General features: G+C 38.5%; 1 protein-coding gene across 6 annotated transcripts in view; it reads left to right on the plus strand.

Annotated features, from left to right (window-relative positions):
* Positions 1 to 15,469, plus strand: part of SATB1 (SATB homeobox 1) — a 91,313-nt gene extending 75,844 nt beyond the window's left edge. For 3 of the 6 annotated variants that reach the window (XM_063409240.1, XM_063409232.1, XM_063409224.1), the window contains 3 exons: positions 10,467 to 10,670; positions 11,167 to 11,262; positions 13,753 to 15,469. In XM_063409240.1, coding sequence (XP_063265310.1) covers positions 10,467 to 10,670; positions 11,167 to 11,262; positions 13,753 to 14,235 — 783 coding nt within the window. In that variant the 3' untranslated portion in view covers positions 14,236 to 15,469. The remainder of the gene's footprint in view (positions 1 to 10,466; positions 10,671 to 11,166; positions 11,263 to 13,752) is intronic. The other 3 variants (XM_063409250.1, XM_063409259.1, XM_063409269.1) reach the window with 3 other exon arrangements.
* The last annotated feature ends 4,728 nt before the right edge of the window (positions 15,470 to 20,197 follow it).

A 20,197-nucleotide genomic window follows, 5' to 3' on the forward strand; every position in this document is an offset into this window, starting at 1 on the left:
TTTGTTAAAGGAGTGACCAATTACAAATCAGGTGAAGGGTGCCTGGGCAAAGGCAGGAGTAAGAAATAACAGATGTGTGTTTTCTCCCTTGATGTTAAACTGTGTATTTCAAAACACATTACACCCTGAAAGAATGTTGCAGGATTTCTAGGTGCAAGGTGAGAAAGGAGATGTCATTTTGTTCCAGATAAACTTTTATTTTGCTGTTTGTAATAATTTCTCATTGCATCCATTTTTTTATTTTCTTCAAAGTCAAACTTCAGATTTTAGGTTATGCATTAGCCCAAATTGTTGGCATCGATTGAGTAGGCTAGAGCAGGCATGCAGCTAGCTAAGTGGGGAAAATTCCAATTTGCAAATATTTATCTAATTTCAAATCTGCCAGATTCTATCTGGAAGCACATTGTTATTCGGGGGCATCTCATTTTTATTCCTCTGCCGTGTTATGTTCCCTTACTTCAGGAAGGAATACTGGAAGTTTTCAGAATCTTTGTAAAACAAAGGTGTTTGGACTGAGAAGTCCGTAGCAAAATTCCCTGAAATTTTTGACCCAAACTTATCAAGCTTTGCATACATATCAGTTAATGTCTGTGGGTTTACTCAGGTGACTGGTTATTTTCCTGAGCCTGATGCTTAGCATCTTTAGTACCTATCTACATGTGTGCAAGAGAAAGCTCTACTGATATAGGAACTTTCTACTCTTTATGTAAGACTGGTTATTAAAAAAAAAAAAAAAAAAAAAAAAAAAAAAAGCTATGAAGAGCCTAAATTAGTTTCTTGATATTTTTTGCTTTAACGGAGCCAGTTTGCTTCACCTCTGACAAATCATTTGCTACTCCTATTTTATATAAGGAGAGAGTGTAAAAGGATTGATCTTTTTCACCTGAGGAACAGGATGGGAGGCATCAGGGCAGGAAGATGCATGTTGCTCTGTACAGCCCTTGACTTAAGGGCAGAAAGTACTGCTGAAACTGCTGTCTGGAAATACAGCTGGGACTGGGACTCAGCTGGGCTGGCACTCTTCTTGGCCAGTGAGGAAAATTGTAACACTAAGAACTGCTCTCTCTAGGAACTTTTCCCTTGTGGCTGTTCTTGACCTCATCCTGACGGCAAACTACCTGGAAGCACTCTTGTGCTGGTTCCCACCCAGGAGAGAGAAACCTGATCTCTCCAGCTTCCCTTTTGATCCAGCTTTCCTATTGTTTTAAGTTTCTGCCACAAGCAATTGTGCTCCAAAGTAAGGGTATTCTAGCTTTCTGAGGATTTCACTGCCTTTCCTTTTCCATGAGTGGGATACATGCTTCTGGCTGCTCCCTTCTCATCTGCTGGAAGGCATCGAACTCTCACAGGTGTGAATTTTAAAGGGTTTTTTTTTTTTTTCTGCTTTGAGATAATGAACGTTATTAATTTTCTGACTTTTTCTGTGGTTAACAAAATCTGGAGGAAAGTCAGAGAAAAGTTTCTTTTCAATTTCCTTAAGATTCCCGTCCCCTTTGGCTTTATCAGGGCATTAAGTGTTCTTCACAGTGAAACTGAGAGCCACAGAATCCAGCTTAACTGCAAGAGACAAGACATTTTCTCAGAATATTTAAATTTCTAATTCAAAACTATATGAAAGATTTTAGTTAGGCTGTGAACATTTGAAGGAATGTCTGAGAATGGATTTGAGCTGTGTATGTTTTGGAATGATGTCACTTGTTGGAATATCTTGTCAGCTGAACTGCATTTAAAATGAAGTCCAAATATCTATGAGCCTATGATTCCTCAATGTGTGGTAGATCTTCCCCTGATCCAAAATGAATTCTGGAAAGAAAAAAAACATGTGACAAGAAGCCATGAAATTAAATTGTTCCATCTGGGAAATTATAATTTTTTTTTTTTTTAATATGTAACAACATGATGGGTAAACATGTAAGTAATTACAAAAGTGACACTTTGGCCCAGTGGCTCTTTTACTGGAGGTCTTTTCCCCCAAAGCAAATGTTAAATCTCTTTAAGCAATGTAATAATAAACATTTGCTGTTCACTGTAAATTGGTAGTAGTAAAAAAGATTTTTAAAATTGCCAGGCTCTTTCTATTAAAGACTCTAACTAAACTGCAGATATAGCTGCCATACAAAATTGATTGCATGTTTAAGAATAAATAAATGTGGGCTGTTAAGGGTCGTGGTTGAATTTAGGGTTGTATTTACTTTCAAGGGACACATTGATATTGCAGTGAAATCAGTACTTCTTTCTGCTTAAATAAAAGATAAAGGGTTATATATTATCAGTCACCCTCTGTGAAACCCACTGACCCATTTTATATGACTGTACTATAAAAAGTAATGTACCAGACTAAGACTGGCTTATTTAATAATTAGCAGGTGGTTTTTATTTTTTTTTTTTTTTTAGGTTTTTTGTGTGTTGTTTTTTTTTGTGTTTTTTTTTTTTGTTTGTTTTTGTTTTTTTGTTTTTTTGTTTTTTTTTAATTATTATTGTTAACTCCAATTTTTTCAGATGTTCTCTCACAGTTACAATGCCAATTGAATCGTGTGAAAGAGGAAGGATCTGGAGTAGAGGAAGGCAGGGTAAATCTTAACCCGTTAGTTTTGGATCTATTACTTTTTTCTCTTTTTTGCATATGAATGTAGTTACATTTTATATAGAATTTTCAAAGGTATATACATTGTGGTTTTGATGAAGGTTTGTGCCTATCTATCTTGTGCCTAGGTAATTGAAAGCAATGCTGTAAAAAAGATACATTTGAGCAGGGGAAAGAAAAGGTGAAGGAAGCTCAGAGCAGGGAAACCAAGCTTGGGAGAAGCCCTTCATTTAGATTATTGAATTTCCTCTGTACTCAACTAAAAAGTAATGATTCTTATGTTTTCAGCCAGGTTTAGAGTTACAGGTTAGTTTTTTTCTATCCATGAGCTGGTGGTGTCTGCAGTGCTCATACACAGGGGGGACACACAGACCAGTTTTGATACAGCCTCAGACCTTAATCTAGCTAGTTTTTTATAAGCACTGCCTTTTGGCCCCTCACCATGGCTCCGTGTAGAAACGGAGGTGTGGTAGGACAGACCAGGCTGTGGGAGCAGCACAACAGCTCTCCACGTCATTTTGCTTCTGCACTTGTTGGATGCCTGTCATTGAATTTTAGAGGTTACTTTAACATGTGTCCCTTTCCTATTTTTTTGTTTGGATGTTTGCAAGAACAGAAATATGTGTTTAACTTTGAAATGCTGCAGCTAGGGAGAGAAAAAGGCACAGGGATGAAGAGACATTAGGAATCCTTTTCCCCTAAAATATCACTGATAATTTGTGTACCACTGCTAGGTATTTGGTCATTTGTTTTTCACCACACAGACAAAAGGTGGAGGTACCATGCAGACAGATGGTGCAGCTGAATAATAGGTTGGATAAGAAAGTTAAGGAATGGCATAATCTGTCTCAGTTTTCTTCAAAGGAAGCTTTTTTTCCACCAGTGAAGTTTACCTTTCTTCTGAAAAGCCCTATGAGGTTGTGAGGTTTTCAGTTTCAAATCTCATCTATGATGATGGTAGATACAGATTTACTTAAAATCCACATCTGGCTTCCCTTTTCAACGTTCTAGTAATGGAAACTAGTAAAATAGATGAACCAGGAATATCTGAAGATAAAGGATAGATTCAGGTTTCAAACTTTCTCTGATTTAGGACAATGCTCAAAGGCAAAGCCTGAAACTTAAGGCTGATTAGTGTAAATAAAATACTAATGCAGCCATTGTTCTGGGGATATTTATTATCACTTTAGGCCACATATTAAGAAGGCAATTCATATTCTGGTATCTCTACTCATCTTCTGGAAACAGCTGAAAATGAGCTTTTTCTTCCTAAGTTCAAGGTGCACAATTTTCTTAGAAAAAATAGGGAAATCCCAAAGTATTGAATATTCACTGCAGTTTTTTAAATTAGTCAAAACTATATGCCTCACAGAAGGAAGTCAATGCTAAAATGTCCTGAAAAAATAAGCTAAAATGAACTCTTACAAATGTTTTGGTCAGTATCAAAAATTGCTAAATCTGGTAGATTATTCGTTTTCCCAGATTAAAAAAAAAATATTTCCTGTGGCCTTTATTTAATAGACTTCAGTTCTTCTGTGAAGCACTTAGGTCTATTCAGCTTTGCATAGGAGCTAGCCAGGATACTTTATGTATTTTAGGAAAGATAAACCTGCAGTCAGAACAAATTTTCCTGCAGCAGGAAATTCCAGAATAACATCTAAGAGTAAAAAAGACTGCTCTTGTCATCTAGGCTTGTTCCCACATCTGAACCCACAGGTATTTCACACAGAAAGAAGTCAGATTTAAGGGATCTTAGCATGAAAATGAATTTTGAATTAAAGGCTCTGTTCTTACCCTGCAGTGGGTGTTCTCAGTTTTCCCTGTTCCATTTTTTCAGATAGTGTAAGTGTAACACAAACAACATTTCCCAGAGAAATTAAAGCAGTGCCCATTGCTACTTATTGGTCATATTTGTTTGTGCTGAAGTGACATTTGCTTATTTTTTCTTCTCAATGCCACATGCATGAGTTTACTGATTCAGAACTCCCTGAATTTTTGATCCTGTTCAACACAGTGAGAAATCTCAGTTGAAGGGTTTAATGCATTTTCGAATCAATGTGTAGGGGAAATTTGGCCTTATCAATTTAAATGCTGGAGATCCTTTCATTGCATTATGGAAGAATCTTCTCTAAGCAGAGATTATTCTTAAGAACTTCATAACATTTAAAGGTTAATATGTTAGGTAAAGAACAATATCTTAAGACAAACATTTTTATTACAGGACATGAAGGGATAGTTCTGATTAAATTACATGATTATTTGAATGGGAAAGAAGACAAAGTGCATCATTTCTTGCCCTCAACTTTAATGCCTTTAATCAAATAATGACCTTCTGGAAATAGTTAATTTTAAGCATTTGGAAAGATCAATACCACTTTGCCACCAAAAAATGGCCCAGATGATGAAATTTGATGTATTTAAAGTACCATTTCACCCTTTTAACCTAGTAAATAATTTAAAATGCTTTCAGTACTCCTTTGCTACCATTATGTATCTCACTCAAAGTATTATGACTTTTCCAAAAGCAACCTTTGTGTGCAATGTGCAGCTCACAAGTTTAATACTAAAGACTAATACTATATGCATATATGGCAGTGGTTGTGTTGGCCCTTTTTCTTCCCTTGTATATGTGGAATCTGTTGTGTAAAGAAATAGAAGTATCTATAGATGAGTGCAGCCCTTTGGAACAATAATGAGATTGTAAAGCAAGTTGGATGGCTTTTGAGGGGGAAAAAGTCAATATTTAAAGTTTAATCTGTGAGTTCTTTTCCTTTGTTTTGTCTATAAGCTTTCCTGTTAAAGGTGAAGGATTTAGATTGCTCAGACAATTAAGAGTCCATTTTACCAAGTGCAATTTCATATCTGTGTTCTATAAACTGGAGTGCCTTCAGCATTGTAAATAATAAAAAATTGCCCTCTATTAGCATGTTTGTGGGCAGATTAAAAACAGTCTTCATTAGCATAAGTAACACTTACAGATTCTTTTAAAAGTAGAAAATTATTTGTTGAATGATAAATTGCTAGCTTTCTAGTTAGTTGCTGAAAATGTGCTCATTCAAAATGCCTACTTTAGTTTAGTCTACAATACTCAAATTTTTTTTAGTTAGAAGTACTGTTTAATGGATTATGTACTTAGTCTTTGTTCACGGTAGATACTGAAATGCAATTCACACTTTCTGCTAAAATGTTTGTATCAAATACCTCCTTATTTAGATTGAGTTCTTTTAACACCATGTATTTTTATTATACTATATGCCCCAGAGAATGATACAAAATAATCTTAAATATACTGTAACCGAAAAAACCTGAGCATGTCTTAGCATTGATACTCTAAAATGTTTTCCCTTCTTAGATTTAAGCTACAGCCTTTCTAAAAAATGCTGCAGTCATTGTTATTCTGTAAAAAATAGTAATCATTTGGCAAATTATTATCACTGTAACAAATTGACCAAACAAGTTCAATTGCTTCACCTTGTAGCCTGCTCTTCTTCAGACTAGATGTGTATGTTGCTGATTTGGAAAGCTTTGGCCAGAGAACATTTTTCATTATTGTAATGTTTTCCTCTTTGATGTAATTAGGGTAGGTACTTACACCTTAAGTGTAGACTTTTTTTCCTTTCAATAAAAAAGAATGGAAGAATGTTTTATTAAAAACTCTGTGTGAAAGAGCAGAAGATTTTATTTAAGCACGGCAGAGGTCTAACTATAAAGAATAGAATTTGGATATATAGATAAAATGCATAGATGCTTTCTTTAAGATAAGCATGCTCATGGGTATTGCAGAGCCTAAGTTTTGGCAGTTATCCTCTTTGCGCTTTTCCTGCAATAGTTTGGCAGTTCAGCTTTCACAGGTTTTTTTCCTCTAATGTCTTGTGTTTCTTTACTAAATCCCTATCAGAAAACCAGACAGAAGACTCTTATTTATTTTAAATATCTTAGGTTTAGCATCTTTTTTTTTTTCACCATTTTCTTGCTTACTGTAGCAAGACCTTTGCAGATGGTACTTGGTTACTTGAAAGTGCATAACAGTATTTTCTTTGTAGCAGATGGATTTAAGACTTTTAGTTCCCAATAAATGTAGGTTTACAATACATAACTTTACAGGATTTGTGTTGTATATAACAGGTTTGAACATATTATCTCAGAATTCATCTGCATGGCATTTTCAGCTTATCCAGGGCCCATGCCAGTATTTTAAGTAATAGGGAGAGCATAGTGATTGATAGCAGCTAAAGGCGTGATTTTGAATAGAAACAAAGGTTTTAGAACAGAAGGTGTCAAATTAAACTTTGTCAGTTTGAAAAGTAGTAACATCCTGAAAGTTCTCCAAACATATTTACATGTGGCTAATGTTTATATTTTGCTTTGTACTCTCTTTATATTCAGTGTAATGTTGCCTGGCAAATTTACTCTGTTTTAAAATCAAGGTTGTTCCCAATGTCATTGCAGAGTTTTTGGGGGGTTTGCCTTTCTGCATAAATGTATCAGCTTCATTATTTTAATGCTGTTTTCTTAACAATGAACTCTATATGCTGTATAAGCCATTTGTGATCTAATCTGATTTATAAATATTTCCTTATTATTTTGTGGTCATTTCCGCTTCCTCTAAAACTAAAAAGACAAGGAAAAAAGGAAACCAGGCAGAAATTGCTCTAGACTTAAAAAAAGCATGAAAGGAGGAAAACCAGCCATGTTACATTCACTTGTAAATTCAACTGCATTATCTGCAGCACTTCATACTTTTTTAGATCAAATGGAAACAAAACCTATAAATTTTACAGAACTTAAAATTAACCATTAGAAAAGTCCAGATGATTACTTTTTCTAAATTTTGTAAAAACATTTCATATTTTCTCATATAGGTGACTTTTATGAATGAGATTTATTTTATGTACAGAATTCTGAACTGGAAACTAAATGAAATACTTCTGGTTTTATTTGTTTGTCTTGAAATAAAAGAAAGCATATTGATATAATGTTCTCACTCTCTTAACAAAGTAAGCCCCTACAGCCTCTCTTGCTGTCCATCCACCATCTCTTCTGAGAACATTGGTGAGATCAGCTTTCATAAATATGTACAGAAATAAACCATGAAGACCAAAAAATTGTTTCTATCCTTGTAATTGTAAAAGAATTCAGTTGTTTCCACGTTTTCTATCAGATGTTTCATCTGAGTGTGTCTGCTTCTTTAAAAATGTGCCAAGTGGAATAGAGACATTTTGGTAGAACAGTAATCTTTTCTGTGTACCATGTCAGAAGTATCTGTCTTCATTATCTCAAAATCCCTGAAAGGCTAGCAGAGACATGTTTCAGGTTACAATTCATCAAATAATTTTAGATAAGGAATTAGAAGTATTGTTTCAGTGCAAAAATTGAGAGAAAAATATTGGAAATACAATGTTAGCTATCGGTAGTTAATAAAAATAAGGTCTGATCTAGTAAATACAGAAACAGAAAAGACAGCAAGGGCAGAAGGTATTTCTTAGTTTAAAAAAAGCTGTTGTGAAATATGTTTCATCAACAAAAAATGTTATTACCTAGGAATTAATTTTTCTCCTGGATATTTTTTAATAGTAAAGGGTTTCTACTGCATTTTAAAAAACACCAAACCCTGTGATTCCCATGATCAGAAGAAAAAACCTGTACAGCTCCAAAATGCATGGTGCACCTCCTCTTCCAGCCTGTGTGTATGCCTTGGAGAGGTGTCATGGGTGGAAACAGGTTGCCTTGTGGTTTTTTTTTTGTTGTTTTTTGTTTTTTGTTTTGTTTTTTTCTACTTCCACCAAACTGTCATGATGACAGCTCTGCTCTTTGTTTCACCACCATTAGAAAGAGAGCCAACAGTTTCAGTGTGAAGCAGTGCAGATTCCAGACAACCAAAGGGCAATTTTTACGCTTTGGCATGGGATGGTGTGTGGCCTTGGGGTTCTTTAATTAAGAATTTTGTAACTGCTTTTCAGTTAAAATATTTAGATTGGTTTCTCTTCATCACCTTCTCTCCTCCAATCCCAACAAGCTGCCTCTGCTTTCTGCATCCACCACTTTTAACTTACTGCAATAAACCAATACTGCTGTTGAGCATAACCTAGCACTCAGTTTCCCTGTGGATGAAAGGTGAGCAGAGAGCCATGAGCAACATGTTGTTTTTGTTAGGGGTACAGAGAGCTCATCCTGCTAATACATTCCAGTGAGATTCCAGAAACCCTTGCTACTGTTTTGAAAACATGCCATACAGTTCCAGCCAGGACAGGCTGAGGGTTGTGTGCTGTGTGTGAAGGCATTTGGCCACATTTCCGAGCCATCTTGCTAAACCCCGGGGCAATACTCAGCATCCCCACTTAGTGATGGTCCAGGAACAGGGTGTGTTCCATCCCTAGGGTTAGGGGAGCCCTTCTCCTGCTCCTGCTCTCCCCTGTGTCCACTCCCTCCCTAGCACACCTCATGAGCACCTGGCAGATTTTGGCCCCATTTAAGTTTTTGCTTTTTCAGCTCTGCTACCACCATCTCTATAACATTTGTCATTTCAATAGTTTCTTGGGGGCATTTTCTTCTGTGTCATTTCTTCAGTTTTCCACTTATATCCAAGCAAATATACTTCAAATTTTTATACACACCTCACTAAATATTTTCATATACAATATGAATGCATTAACATTATTTGTTTGCTTTTACTCTTGCCTGTTGTGGCAATATTTTTACACTGCATTTATTAACTATTTATATTAATATACATATATAAAAAAGCATTTATATTTATTAACTATTAGCTAAAGATATGAGTATCTTCAAAAAAATACGTATCTATATCATATCTATGTGTCTATTGTATCTGTTAATAAACCAGTCTGGATAAACCATTAATCCACTACCGGTACATATAAAAAGGATCTAAAAGCTTCTGCACATTTATATTATTTGTTGATTCAATAAAATGTCACATTATCTTTCCTACAGCATTAAGAAATAAAACTGCATGGACCTATTTTTGAAAACAGATCCTTGAAGCTAAAATAAAGGAAATATGCATGTTTTATACATGTAATATTTTGTTCCTAAATTTTAATATATTAGAAAATTTCTGCTGATGCACACTGTCCTAGCTAGAGGGTTTACATTCCTCTTTTAGAACTACCAGTGCACAGTTAAGAAAAAAATCCTCAATTAAATTTTAAGAAGATGTAAGGAAACATTAAATTTTCGTGATGAACTCATATATCTCTTTTGGAAGCAAATTAGCAAGTGCTTCAGTTCTTGTAGGGGATTCTGTAGCTGACTTCATATTATATATCCCAAAGACTCTTAGGCACCTTGCTGTCCTTGATGTGGAAATGTATAAGGGATATATCATACTCTAGAGCACATCTTCCTTCCCCCAGTCCCTAATAATCCTGTATGTAAAACTGAGAGACTGTTCTTTTCTGGGTCTATGAAGATAATCTGGAAACAGTTATGTATCACTTGAAGTAAGTTCACCTGCAGAGAAACCTCTTCTTTTAGCAGAAATTAAGAAGTTATTGCTTGACTGCATCTAGTCATAGGATTCTTGTCTTTTGAAAGGGTATTAGGGAGTTCCTCTACTGCTGTGATTTGTGTTAGGCAGCCCTACAGTCAAGCAAATCAACAGCAGCGCTGTGGTGTGAGACCAAGGGGAAGGTGCTTTCCAAAATGCCCGTGCTTGGTAAGCCTCTGTGAAATGGCTGGGCAGCATCTCAGTGTGTTGGTGTTTGCTTTAAGCCCAGCCTGTGCAGTTAAAGCCCTTTCGATCAAGTGAGAGCATGACAGAATGCAGCACCTCTAAAGTACACATTTCACCCTCATTTTGCCCCTTGCAGTATGACCAAAAAAAAACCCAACCTAATATTCTGCTGGTTTTATCTTCAAGGGGTGGCTCTGTGAGCTGTTACGTTGGAAAGAAGATCCATCACCAGAGAACAGGACCCTCTGGGAGAATCTCTCCATGATCCGAAGGTTCCTCAGTCTTCCTCAGCCTGAACGCGATGCCATTTATGAACAAGAAAGCAATGCAGTTCATCACCATGGTGACAGGCCTTCCCACATTATCCATGTGCCAGCAGAACAGATTCAGGTTAGTTTACCTTGGCCAATCCCGCAGAGCGCTAAGTAAATAAAGCTTTTAACGGAGCAAAGGAAATTAGTGTTTCTTCCCTCCCGGCCAGGCTAAGTGCAGGTCTCGCGGTGCGCGATAGGAGTGCGCGGCCGTCCAGCACCGCAGGTCAGAGGAGCCCGTGCGACCACCCGCGGCTCTTGTTTGGGTTCGCCGGGCGTTCGCAGGCGTGTGGTGGCAGCACAGGGACAGCTGTGTGCGGGGCAGGGCGAGCCCCGTGCTGGCTGTGCCTGGCTGGACAGGCACCAGGGCCAACAGGCAGGGGCGTGCGACACCTGTGTCAAAGGCCTTCCCAACAGAGCAGGACGATCTTGTGCTGCTGCTGTTCGAAAACTGAGCGAGAACCCTCAGCAGTGGTGGCTCATCCTGGGTAGGAGCGAAGGGAAGGGGATTCCTCATCCCGCTTTAACCCCAGCTGAGACTGGGGTGAGTCAATATTTGTTTGTTTTTCCTTCAGAGCCCCTCTCCCACCACCCTTGGGAAAGGAGAGCATAGAGGCGCTTTCCTACCAGGCCTGCTGACCACTGGACCTTGGCTGGGTGCTGCTCCGCAGGTGAGCCGGCACAAGGGCACCCTGTCAGGGACAGAGAGGAGGGGATGCAAGACCCACACCATGAGGCTTGGAAAAGCTGCCCTCTGCTTCAGGACAGCCCCAGAGGGGCCTCCTCCAGGAGCTGCACGCACCCTTTTTGCTGGCACAGGCACTGCCAGCCGGGAGCAGAGCTGGCTGTTGTGCTAAGCTGTGTAGCCCAGGTTGTCAGTGGGGACTGCTGTCTCTCTGAGCTGGGGACTCTTTAATCGCTTCTCACAAAAGGCCTGAGGTTAGCCTTGTAACTGCTCCTTCTTAAAGGGCAGATATTACTCCGTGCTTTCCCAACCTCAGCTGAGACCCTGTGTATCACTTGTATTACCTATACAGAAAAATATTTACAAAGCTAGGAAGGATAGAGTTATCTCGCAGCCAGAAACAACACGAGTGTATATTAAAGATAAAGCAAACTGAATAAGACAATCCCTTAGGATATCAAGTACTAAAATAATTGTGAAAGCCTGGAAACTTGCTGTTTGATTTAACAAAAAGAGAGAGAAAGATCTATATTAAGTAATAAAACAGCACTTGTTTGAAAATGTACATTGTGTTTAATAAAATCGCTTCTTAAGGGGATAAAAGGAGAAGCTTATGCACAGTATAAACATTCAACCACTCTGCCACTTACTTAGATTTTCTTGCCTTGTTGATAAAAGTTGTGTGTTTGATCTCATAAATATTATTCACATACGCAGTTGCATTGTAATCTCTTAGTATGACTTGTAAGAGTAAAGATTGGGAGATTGGGCCTGAATTTTGTCTCCGCTCTTCTATGTAGCAATTGTTGTAGATGCATAAATACGTAGCTCAGACACAAGTTTTCAAACTGTATGTACAAAGCCTCCAGTCCTGTAAGAATTCAATGTACTGTGAAGAGTCTTGAATCCCTTCAGGACTGGAGCCTTGAATGGGACTGCTCACAGACCATAAAACATGAAAGGACCTCAACAGGGATGAGGAAGGAGCCCTAATTCCAGCAGATTTGTGTCAGATCTTAAAACATGAAGATCACTTGAAGCAGTAGCTTCAAGGTTGTGGAGGTCTGTGCAAAGCCTCCATTACTGCAAGAGTCCCTATGAAGTGGACAAAATTATAAACCCTCCAGTATTTATACCATTTGTGCAGCATTTTGTGCTTTTTAGGGTCTCAAAGAACTGCTACTAGAAGCCTGGAAACCACTACCAAAACATAAAAAATTGTTGAAGGGAGACTTTCAAAGGGAAATAAAATGCAGTGATAGCAACTGCTTGTTTTGCTGTGGTTGTTTTTTAATAAGAACTGGTGGTTTGTACCATATGACAAGAAATCAAGAAATTTGCTGATCCAAAATATCTTACTAACCAGTGCTTCCTGTGCTCTGCTGCAAAAGAATTGTCAACATAAACAGTAACTGAAAAATTTACTTTTGATTTTAAACATGATCTTATAGTGTACTGTACTCTGGTGCTAGATGAGAAAAACATTTCTGTCCCTAGGGCTCGTGCCTCACCTTTTAAGAATGTTTCTGAATCCATGCTTGCAAAACTTCATTTTAAGCTCTTGTTAATTATTTACATCATGATTTGCTTTATCTTATTCTTCTGATGTGCATATTGGCTCATTTTTTATTGCCTGAGTTTTTGGAATGCAGCATGTTCCCTTATAATAATAATAGTGCAACTTATTTAGAGCTTTGCATCTTAGTACTTTATAAATATTAACTAAATAATCCCCAGCACAAACACAAAGGCAGGTAAATAGGTCTGTTCCCTGTTTATTTGTTGATATATGGGCAGCGCAGACCTGGTCAGAAACCACAGGCAAGAGAGGTCAGATCCTGTAGGGGAAATATAGATTTCCTACCTCCAGATCCTTTTGTCCTTGCTGAGGCTGGGTTTGGCAGCGTCACCTTAGGCACTTCCAGCCAGCACATTCTGTCATAATGTTTGCAAGTTTGACAAGACTTAGTGCATGCTGAGGTCAGATCAGCAGTGAGATATTTCTGGAGGTAAAGAGCTAAAGTGCTCTCCTTCCCCTGACTCTTCAGTCCCTTCATCTAGCTATTGCTACAGATTTGCAGCCCTTGTTGCTGGCAGAGCTCCGGCACGTTTGCCCTCATCTGGCACTTTTCTCACTTTGCCCTTGCTACAGTTCTGGCTAAGCTGGTCAAGTTAATCCTGTACTATGTCACCTACTTAGCATTTTGTCTTGTCTGCACTTGACTCATGGGGCATGTTCATTAAAATTTGTCAGCTAAACCGCATCGATGTTGTATCATCAGTGCTTTTGGTCCGGCAAACCTAAGGTCTTCTTTCTGTTCTTTCTTTTATTTCCTTCCTTTTTGTCCTCTAAACTTACTAAGCCTTTGTTTGTAGCTCTGCAATTTCTTCCCCCCTCTCCCTCCCCAGGATTTTCTCAGTAACAAGCTATGAGCAAGAATACATGTACAAAAAAATGCTGTTCTTTGTCTTACAGCAGCAGCAGCAGCAACAGCAACAACAGCAGCAGCAACAGCAACAACAACCAGGTCCCAGACTACCCCCAAGGCAACCGACAGTAGCATCACCAGCTGAATCTGAGGATGAAAATCGTCAGAAGCCCCGACCGCGAACAAAGATTTCTGTTGAGGCCCTAGGGATCCTACAGAGTTTCATACAAGATGTAGGCCTGTATCCAGATGAAGAAGCAATCCAGACTCTCTCCGCTCAGCTTGACCTGCCCAAGTACACCATTATCAAGTTCTTTCAGAACCAGCGATATTATCTCAAGCACCATGGGAAGCTGAAGGACAATTCTGGTTTGGAGGTGGATGTTGCAGAATACAAGGAAGAGGAGCTGCTCAAGGATTTAGAAGACAGCATCCAAGACAAAAATGCAAACACACTTTTTTCAGTTAAACTAGAAGAAGAGTTATCAGTAGAAGGGAACACAGAGATTAATGCTGAATTGAAAGACTGATCTAAAAGTATTATTTTCTTTCAACAGTGCCGCTGGTATTTACTAATGAAATGAAAATTCTATCTTGCGTTCTGTCAAAAACCCTTATTATTCATTGTTTGGCCAATGAATCTTCCAAAACTTGCACAAAAGTTGAAAAAAAGGATAATGCAGACTGCACTAGATGTTTTACTCTGTTTTACAAACTGCTTCGCAGCAACAGATGAAGCGTTGAGGATTGTTTGATATTAATTTGTGTTCACTGGATACACTGTGAGTGTACCCAATAAGCATGATACCAGTGATTTTGATTCTGGAGCCTTCAGACGAGCATTACAACTTTTGTGATTTACTGTTTTTTCGTTTCTGTTTTGTTCTTGTTTTTTAATTATTACTGTAGCACTCCACACTTGATCTTTGAAAAATCACATTTATTTAAAAAAATGAAATAAAAAGAGTTTGTTACTCTTGTTCTATTGTATGTTACAAAAGAACTATAGACTGTGGAATGCAGTTTAAAGATAACATATGCCAACAAATGCCTTGTATTATATGGCACTGCCGTAATTCAGATTTGTTTTCTTTTGGAAATAAAGGTCACTGTATTTTTTTTTCCATTCTCATTGTTACATGGTTTTAGAGAAAATGAAAAAGAAAATGTGAAACACAATTTAGTCCTCATTATTTATTTGTAGATCCTGCAGCATCATGTTGTAATTAATTTTTTTGGAAGTTTCCGTTAAATGTAATATTGCTTCTCTTGTTACCATACTGATTTTTTTTCTATTTATAAATGTATTTTGATGGGCAGTAAAACAAAGTGTCTTAAAAGTTTTAAATAGAGAAAATGTGCTTTACACAGTTGCCTATAAAAAGTGCTCTATGTTATCCAAGCAATTCATACTATAAGCTTCACTCTTATTGTTGTATGCAATTTTTACTATCATGCAAATAAGCTTAGGTAAATAAAACTAATAGATCACCTTAGAAACTTATGCAATTAATGTGAAAATAATTGATGTTTGCAATGTGTCTTCCTTTGGTTTACAATCAATTTTAAAGCTACAGCTGTATAAATTTTCTGTATAAAGGTGTATTTCTTTTTTATGAGTTTATTGCTATGAAAACACCAGTTATTTTGTTACAGCTGGCTGTTTTTATAAGTGTATCACAATTTTCTTTATGCAGAAATGTTCTGACTAGGAGTGGTTATTGACTGTAACTACACAATTAAAATTGTTTGTATGGTATGATATGGCAGGGTTTGTCTGCGTATGTGTATATCTGGGAGGAATAACTTGTTCTTAGTGCACATCATACCTTCTTGCCACCACTCTGTTCTCCTTTAAAATCACAGGCAGATTTTTTTAATGACCTTCTTAAAATTTGAATTTAGATAACATACTTCAAAAAGAAACACAGTTTGGTTATGAAAATCATAACCTGTCTTTTCTTGGTTTAAAAACTTGCCTGCCCAACAGAGATAGCAGGATATTATTGAGTCAGAAGGCTATCAGGCATAAACATATTTACAGTTCCTGGCAGTAATGCACTTATAATGGATACAGCTGGTTTTATTTTACACTAGAATTATGCTAACACTGTTCCTTGCACTAATGTATAAACATTAAAAAAAGCATTAATAGTCATAAAATAAATAGGAAAGATGGGCTTTGCCCATAGCAGTCTCCTTCTGAGCAAGATTATTTTTAATGATCACTAATAAGGTTCTTGATAAAGCCATAACAATTGGTGACCTCTGAATTTATGCGAGGCTCATGTCTAGGCTAAAGAGCATTCTGCAGCTGAAAGTTATGGAGTACACACTGCTGTTCTCCTAGGAAAGAAACAGCTCACACACAGAGTAACTCGGGATGGGGATTCAGCTCAGTTCTTCTCAAAATGACTCAAAGTTTGCAAAACTCAACATGAATTTCAAAGGCCCAGGTGACTCTGAGCAAATGTCTTGGTTTAGTTCCATTAAGTTCATAAGGAAACTTTAAACTGCTGCAGGCTGTCCTTTGTCTCAATGTCCTTGTGGGTCCATTGAGCAGCTCTCGGCTGCAGCACCTCTTGGCTTCTCCCAGGACTGTGTTGGGGCTGCACCATGGTCTGGGCTTGGGATCCAGTCCAGTTAAAAGAAAAAGCCTTAGTACCACTCTGGGAGGGAAATAAGCTTTAGGAGGGACACTTATATGTAATTTGGCATAGCATTCCAATAAAAAGGCAGTAAAACTATGCTCTCATTTAAGGGACTTGTAGTAGCTATAAAACTATTGATAGCCCAAAGCTATGCTGGTCACTAAAAGGCAAGATTAAGCCTTGTTCAGGGAAGTCACCGTGATCATGATTGGATTTCTTCCCTTATCTCAAATGGCATTGTTGGTTTGTACAGCCATGCAACCAGAGCTAGGACTGATCCCTGCACACAGCCAAGGGGCAGGGTCTGTAGCCCAGGCAGTGCAAGCTGATTTGGTGGGCAGGACAATACTGCTGGCACCCTTGGGTACACTCTGTAACTAACAATGTTTGCCTGTACGAGGCAGAAGGGGAAGTGAAGACTTTCCTGGAATACATATCTCTCTCCACACTAAACACTAATACACACAGCTCTCCAAATACCAGAAAGAGTGCAACCCTACAAAAGTATAAGAAGAAATGTTATAAAGTAGTCTTTGCTATTTTGCAAGCAATTTCCTTTTCTTTTATCATTTTAAGTTTTATGGGTGCTGAAGTAGAAGCCATGTCTGCCTGCAGATGGTTATTATAGCTCTTTCTTTTCCATTATCTTCGTTGTTCTTCCTCCTACTGGAGCTGAGGTTATCTTCCAAATAGTTCAGCCTCTGTAGTCACACATTACCTGCACAGGAGTTCAAATCATTGCCTTTTTGTGTCCCAGTGGGTGGGCTACAAGTACAGTCTTTTAATTTGGCCTATGTGACCAAAAGCATTTTTGTTAAATCTTTGGCAGTGTTTTCAAAAGTGATATGGATATTAAGGATTCCAGCTTTCTGTGAATGCAAGAGATTTGTACTGTTAGGAGTTCAGCCACAAGTATATGCCACCTCAACTCATGGACCAGTTAGACTACCTAGAAAATTACCTTACGTCCTTTTCTGTTCCTTAAGTTCCTTTTTCTCACCATGGTAGAAAACTAAAAAACAAAACAAAACAAAACGAGCAAAACAAAACCACCTAAATGATCAAACACACTTATCCACTTCAGCGAAGATTAAGAAATCAGACTGGAATTCTGTAACAAAGCACAAAAATTCAGACACAGAACCACTATTAATCGGGAAGTTGTTAGTAAAACTCACTCAGTAGGACTTCTCTGAGTGTATGAAATGAGTATTTCATATATACTTAGGGAAGAATGGGAAAGGAATAGGACTAGGAATAGAATTTAGGCTGCAAAGAAGGCCAAATACCTAAAAAAGAGGGAACTGAGTGCTGGGAGAGGATGACAGGACTTAATTTTTACTATAAAACTGGAGTTAAGTATTTACCATGTTTTATGGTATTTACCATAAAAAGTGGACTATTTTTACTCCCTGATGATTCCCACTATTCTATATTTAACTCACAAGATTTATGTGTATATGCTAGAATCCCTGGTGTGTGTTTTTCCACCCTGAAAGAAACCCAAATAGGCCCCAGATTCCAAGAGGTCTGTGGCCTGGGGACACTCTCAAGCCCCACAAGTCTCTTATAAAGACTCACTACCCTATGATGCAGGGGCTTAGGTTTGAGTTTTGTATACATACTTAAATTGGTAAGAAGACCCAGCAAAAACCGTCCATGTATAAAAGTAAATTATTGTACCTAATTTTTTCTTTTGGTTGGGAAGGTGCAGCAAATGGAGAAAGGAGAAGGTTCCTCCAAACCAGTGATTTTGTTGCAATGATTTACAAAGTCAGTGCTTTGATTATGTGCTGGGAAAGCACCAAATATTACTAAGTTCATTTGCCAAGGCAAATGCTCCATATGTTAAGAGCAGTATAAATTAGATATTATAGAGGCACTACTAGAACATCAAGTATTACCAATTCTGCTTAACTTATTGAACTTGTGCTTTGAAGTCAGGTGCATTGCAGAGACCAAAGGTATTTTGATTTTTACATAATGATTTATATTGTGCTTTGAGTAACAGTCCCATAGCAAAGCAGGAATATAAATATACTCCCAGGCCTTTTTTTGCACACAGAGGTAATTTAGGTTGGTCTCCTCACAGTGCCTTGCGTCCACACAGTCTTTTACTACAACAAATGAGCTAATAATTCAAACTGCAATAAGTGATCCTCCTTGGAGCAGGAGTAGTGCTGCTTGGCAGTGGGTTTGTTTGCTTTCAGGTTCATACGGGAGCCTTCCCGCCCGCTCTGCTGCTGGCAGCCCTCCCACTATCTCACGCTGCATTGTTCCATTTTGGCCTGACCCAGGCACTCTTCCTGCTCCAGGTCATCTCGGCCACATGTCATCTCTCCTGGTTATACACCATTACGCAGGTCTGCGTGCCACAGTTTAATATGAGGCAGCGAGGGCTGTGTGTGTCTGATGTCACCCACCCTTTGTCATCACCCTTCATGCTGTGAGCCCTGCAGAGCTGTTGAATAAGCCTCTTGCATTGGGAAGAGAGCAAACCCACCAGGAAGCAGGTTGCTTCAGAGCTGATGGAGTAGAGGGGGTAAGGGGACGTGCATTCCAGAGGAGAGAGAGAAGGAAGGTGCCAGAGAAAGATGAAGGAATCAGAAAGGTCACAACAGCTTCCCCTGCATGGGGGATGGAGCCTTTTTGTAAGGTGTGCCGTGGCAATACACAAAATACTGCAAAGTACTGCCAAGACTACATGGAAAATGCACAATTGTCTCCAATTGTGGGATTTGCCCTGTCAGGCAATATCTAGTTTAGCACAAAAATCTACTCAGCTGTCCATGGCTAGAGGTCCCCTATCAGTTTGTCCTCTGGTACCGTCCCTGTGTGTAAGACATGCAGGATTCTTTTTGCCAGCTGCTGACGTTACCATGGCAGATGCAGCTGGGACTCTCTTTCTAGGTTACTTGCTTACCCATACAATGTGCTAAAGTGGTATCCAGGCTGTAAGCCCTCTCATTTTCTTCCAGCATCACATCCAAACACAAGCAGTGTGCTTGCAGGCTCAAACCTCCTTTTTGGAGCTGTCTTCTCCAGTGCTCCTTCTCCTCAGACCAGATGTGCCACAGCAAATGTGTTGTATAGCTCAGATGTTTATCATAGTGCAAGAGAACAGAAAAAACGTGACTTTTGTGGGTGCAGAGATGTATAAAACACATGCAGTTCAGAAGTTTTGGAGCAAGTAAGCTGCCCCAAAAGGCTTCAGAGAGAGATTTCATATTGCTATAGTTGTCTCAAAACACCAGTTGCAATGTTGGAAATTGTTTGGGCCAGAAAAGTGCATGTACAATCCTACTATATTTGCAGAGGACCTTCTGCCAGAACAGAATTTGAAACAAAGGGCACTGTGTTGTGTTACTCATATTAGAAAATAAACATTCTTTGCAGTACAAACCTTGTTGCTCTTCCACATCTACACTAAAGAAGGACCCTGTCCTGATAACGAGCAGCACCGCCTCAGCTTTTTGTCCCTCATATGTGCCCCATCTCCAGAGTGGTTCCCCTAAATGTGGCATGCCCCAAACCAGCTTAACTCTTCTTCACTCTCCCATCATCAACCATGGCTTTTCATTTGCAGTCAACATTTTCACCTGGGCAAAGCAATTTAGAAAACAACTTACCTCAGAGCAAACCAGGGCGGGTAAAGGTAAACTAGGCTGTCTTTTCACAAGGGAGGGAAAAGTGATCCTTTATCATTAACAGCATGGCAGCTTGCACTGTGAAGTAAGTAGAGGTGTTGCTGTTGGCTTGCCTTAGTAGGAAAAATGCTATATCCCCAACTTAATAGGGATTTAATATCAGCTGGAAGAAGAGTACAGGAGACAGCAAAGGA

The sequence above is a fragment of the Prinia subflava genome, chromosome 1, assembly GCF_021018805.1.
Source record: "Prinia subflava isolate CZ2003 ecotype Zambia chromosome 1, Cam_Psub_1.2, whole genome shotgun sequence".
Taxonomy (NCBI): domain Eukaryota; kingdom Metazoa; phylum Chordata; class Aves; order Passeriformes; family Cisticolidae; genus Prinia; species Prinia subflava.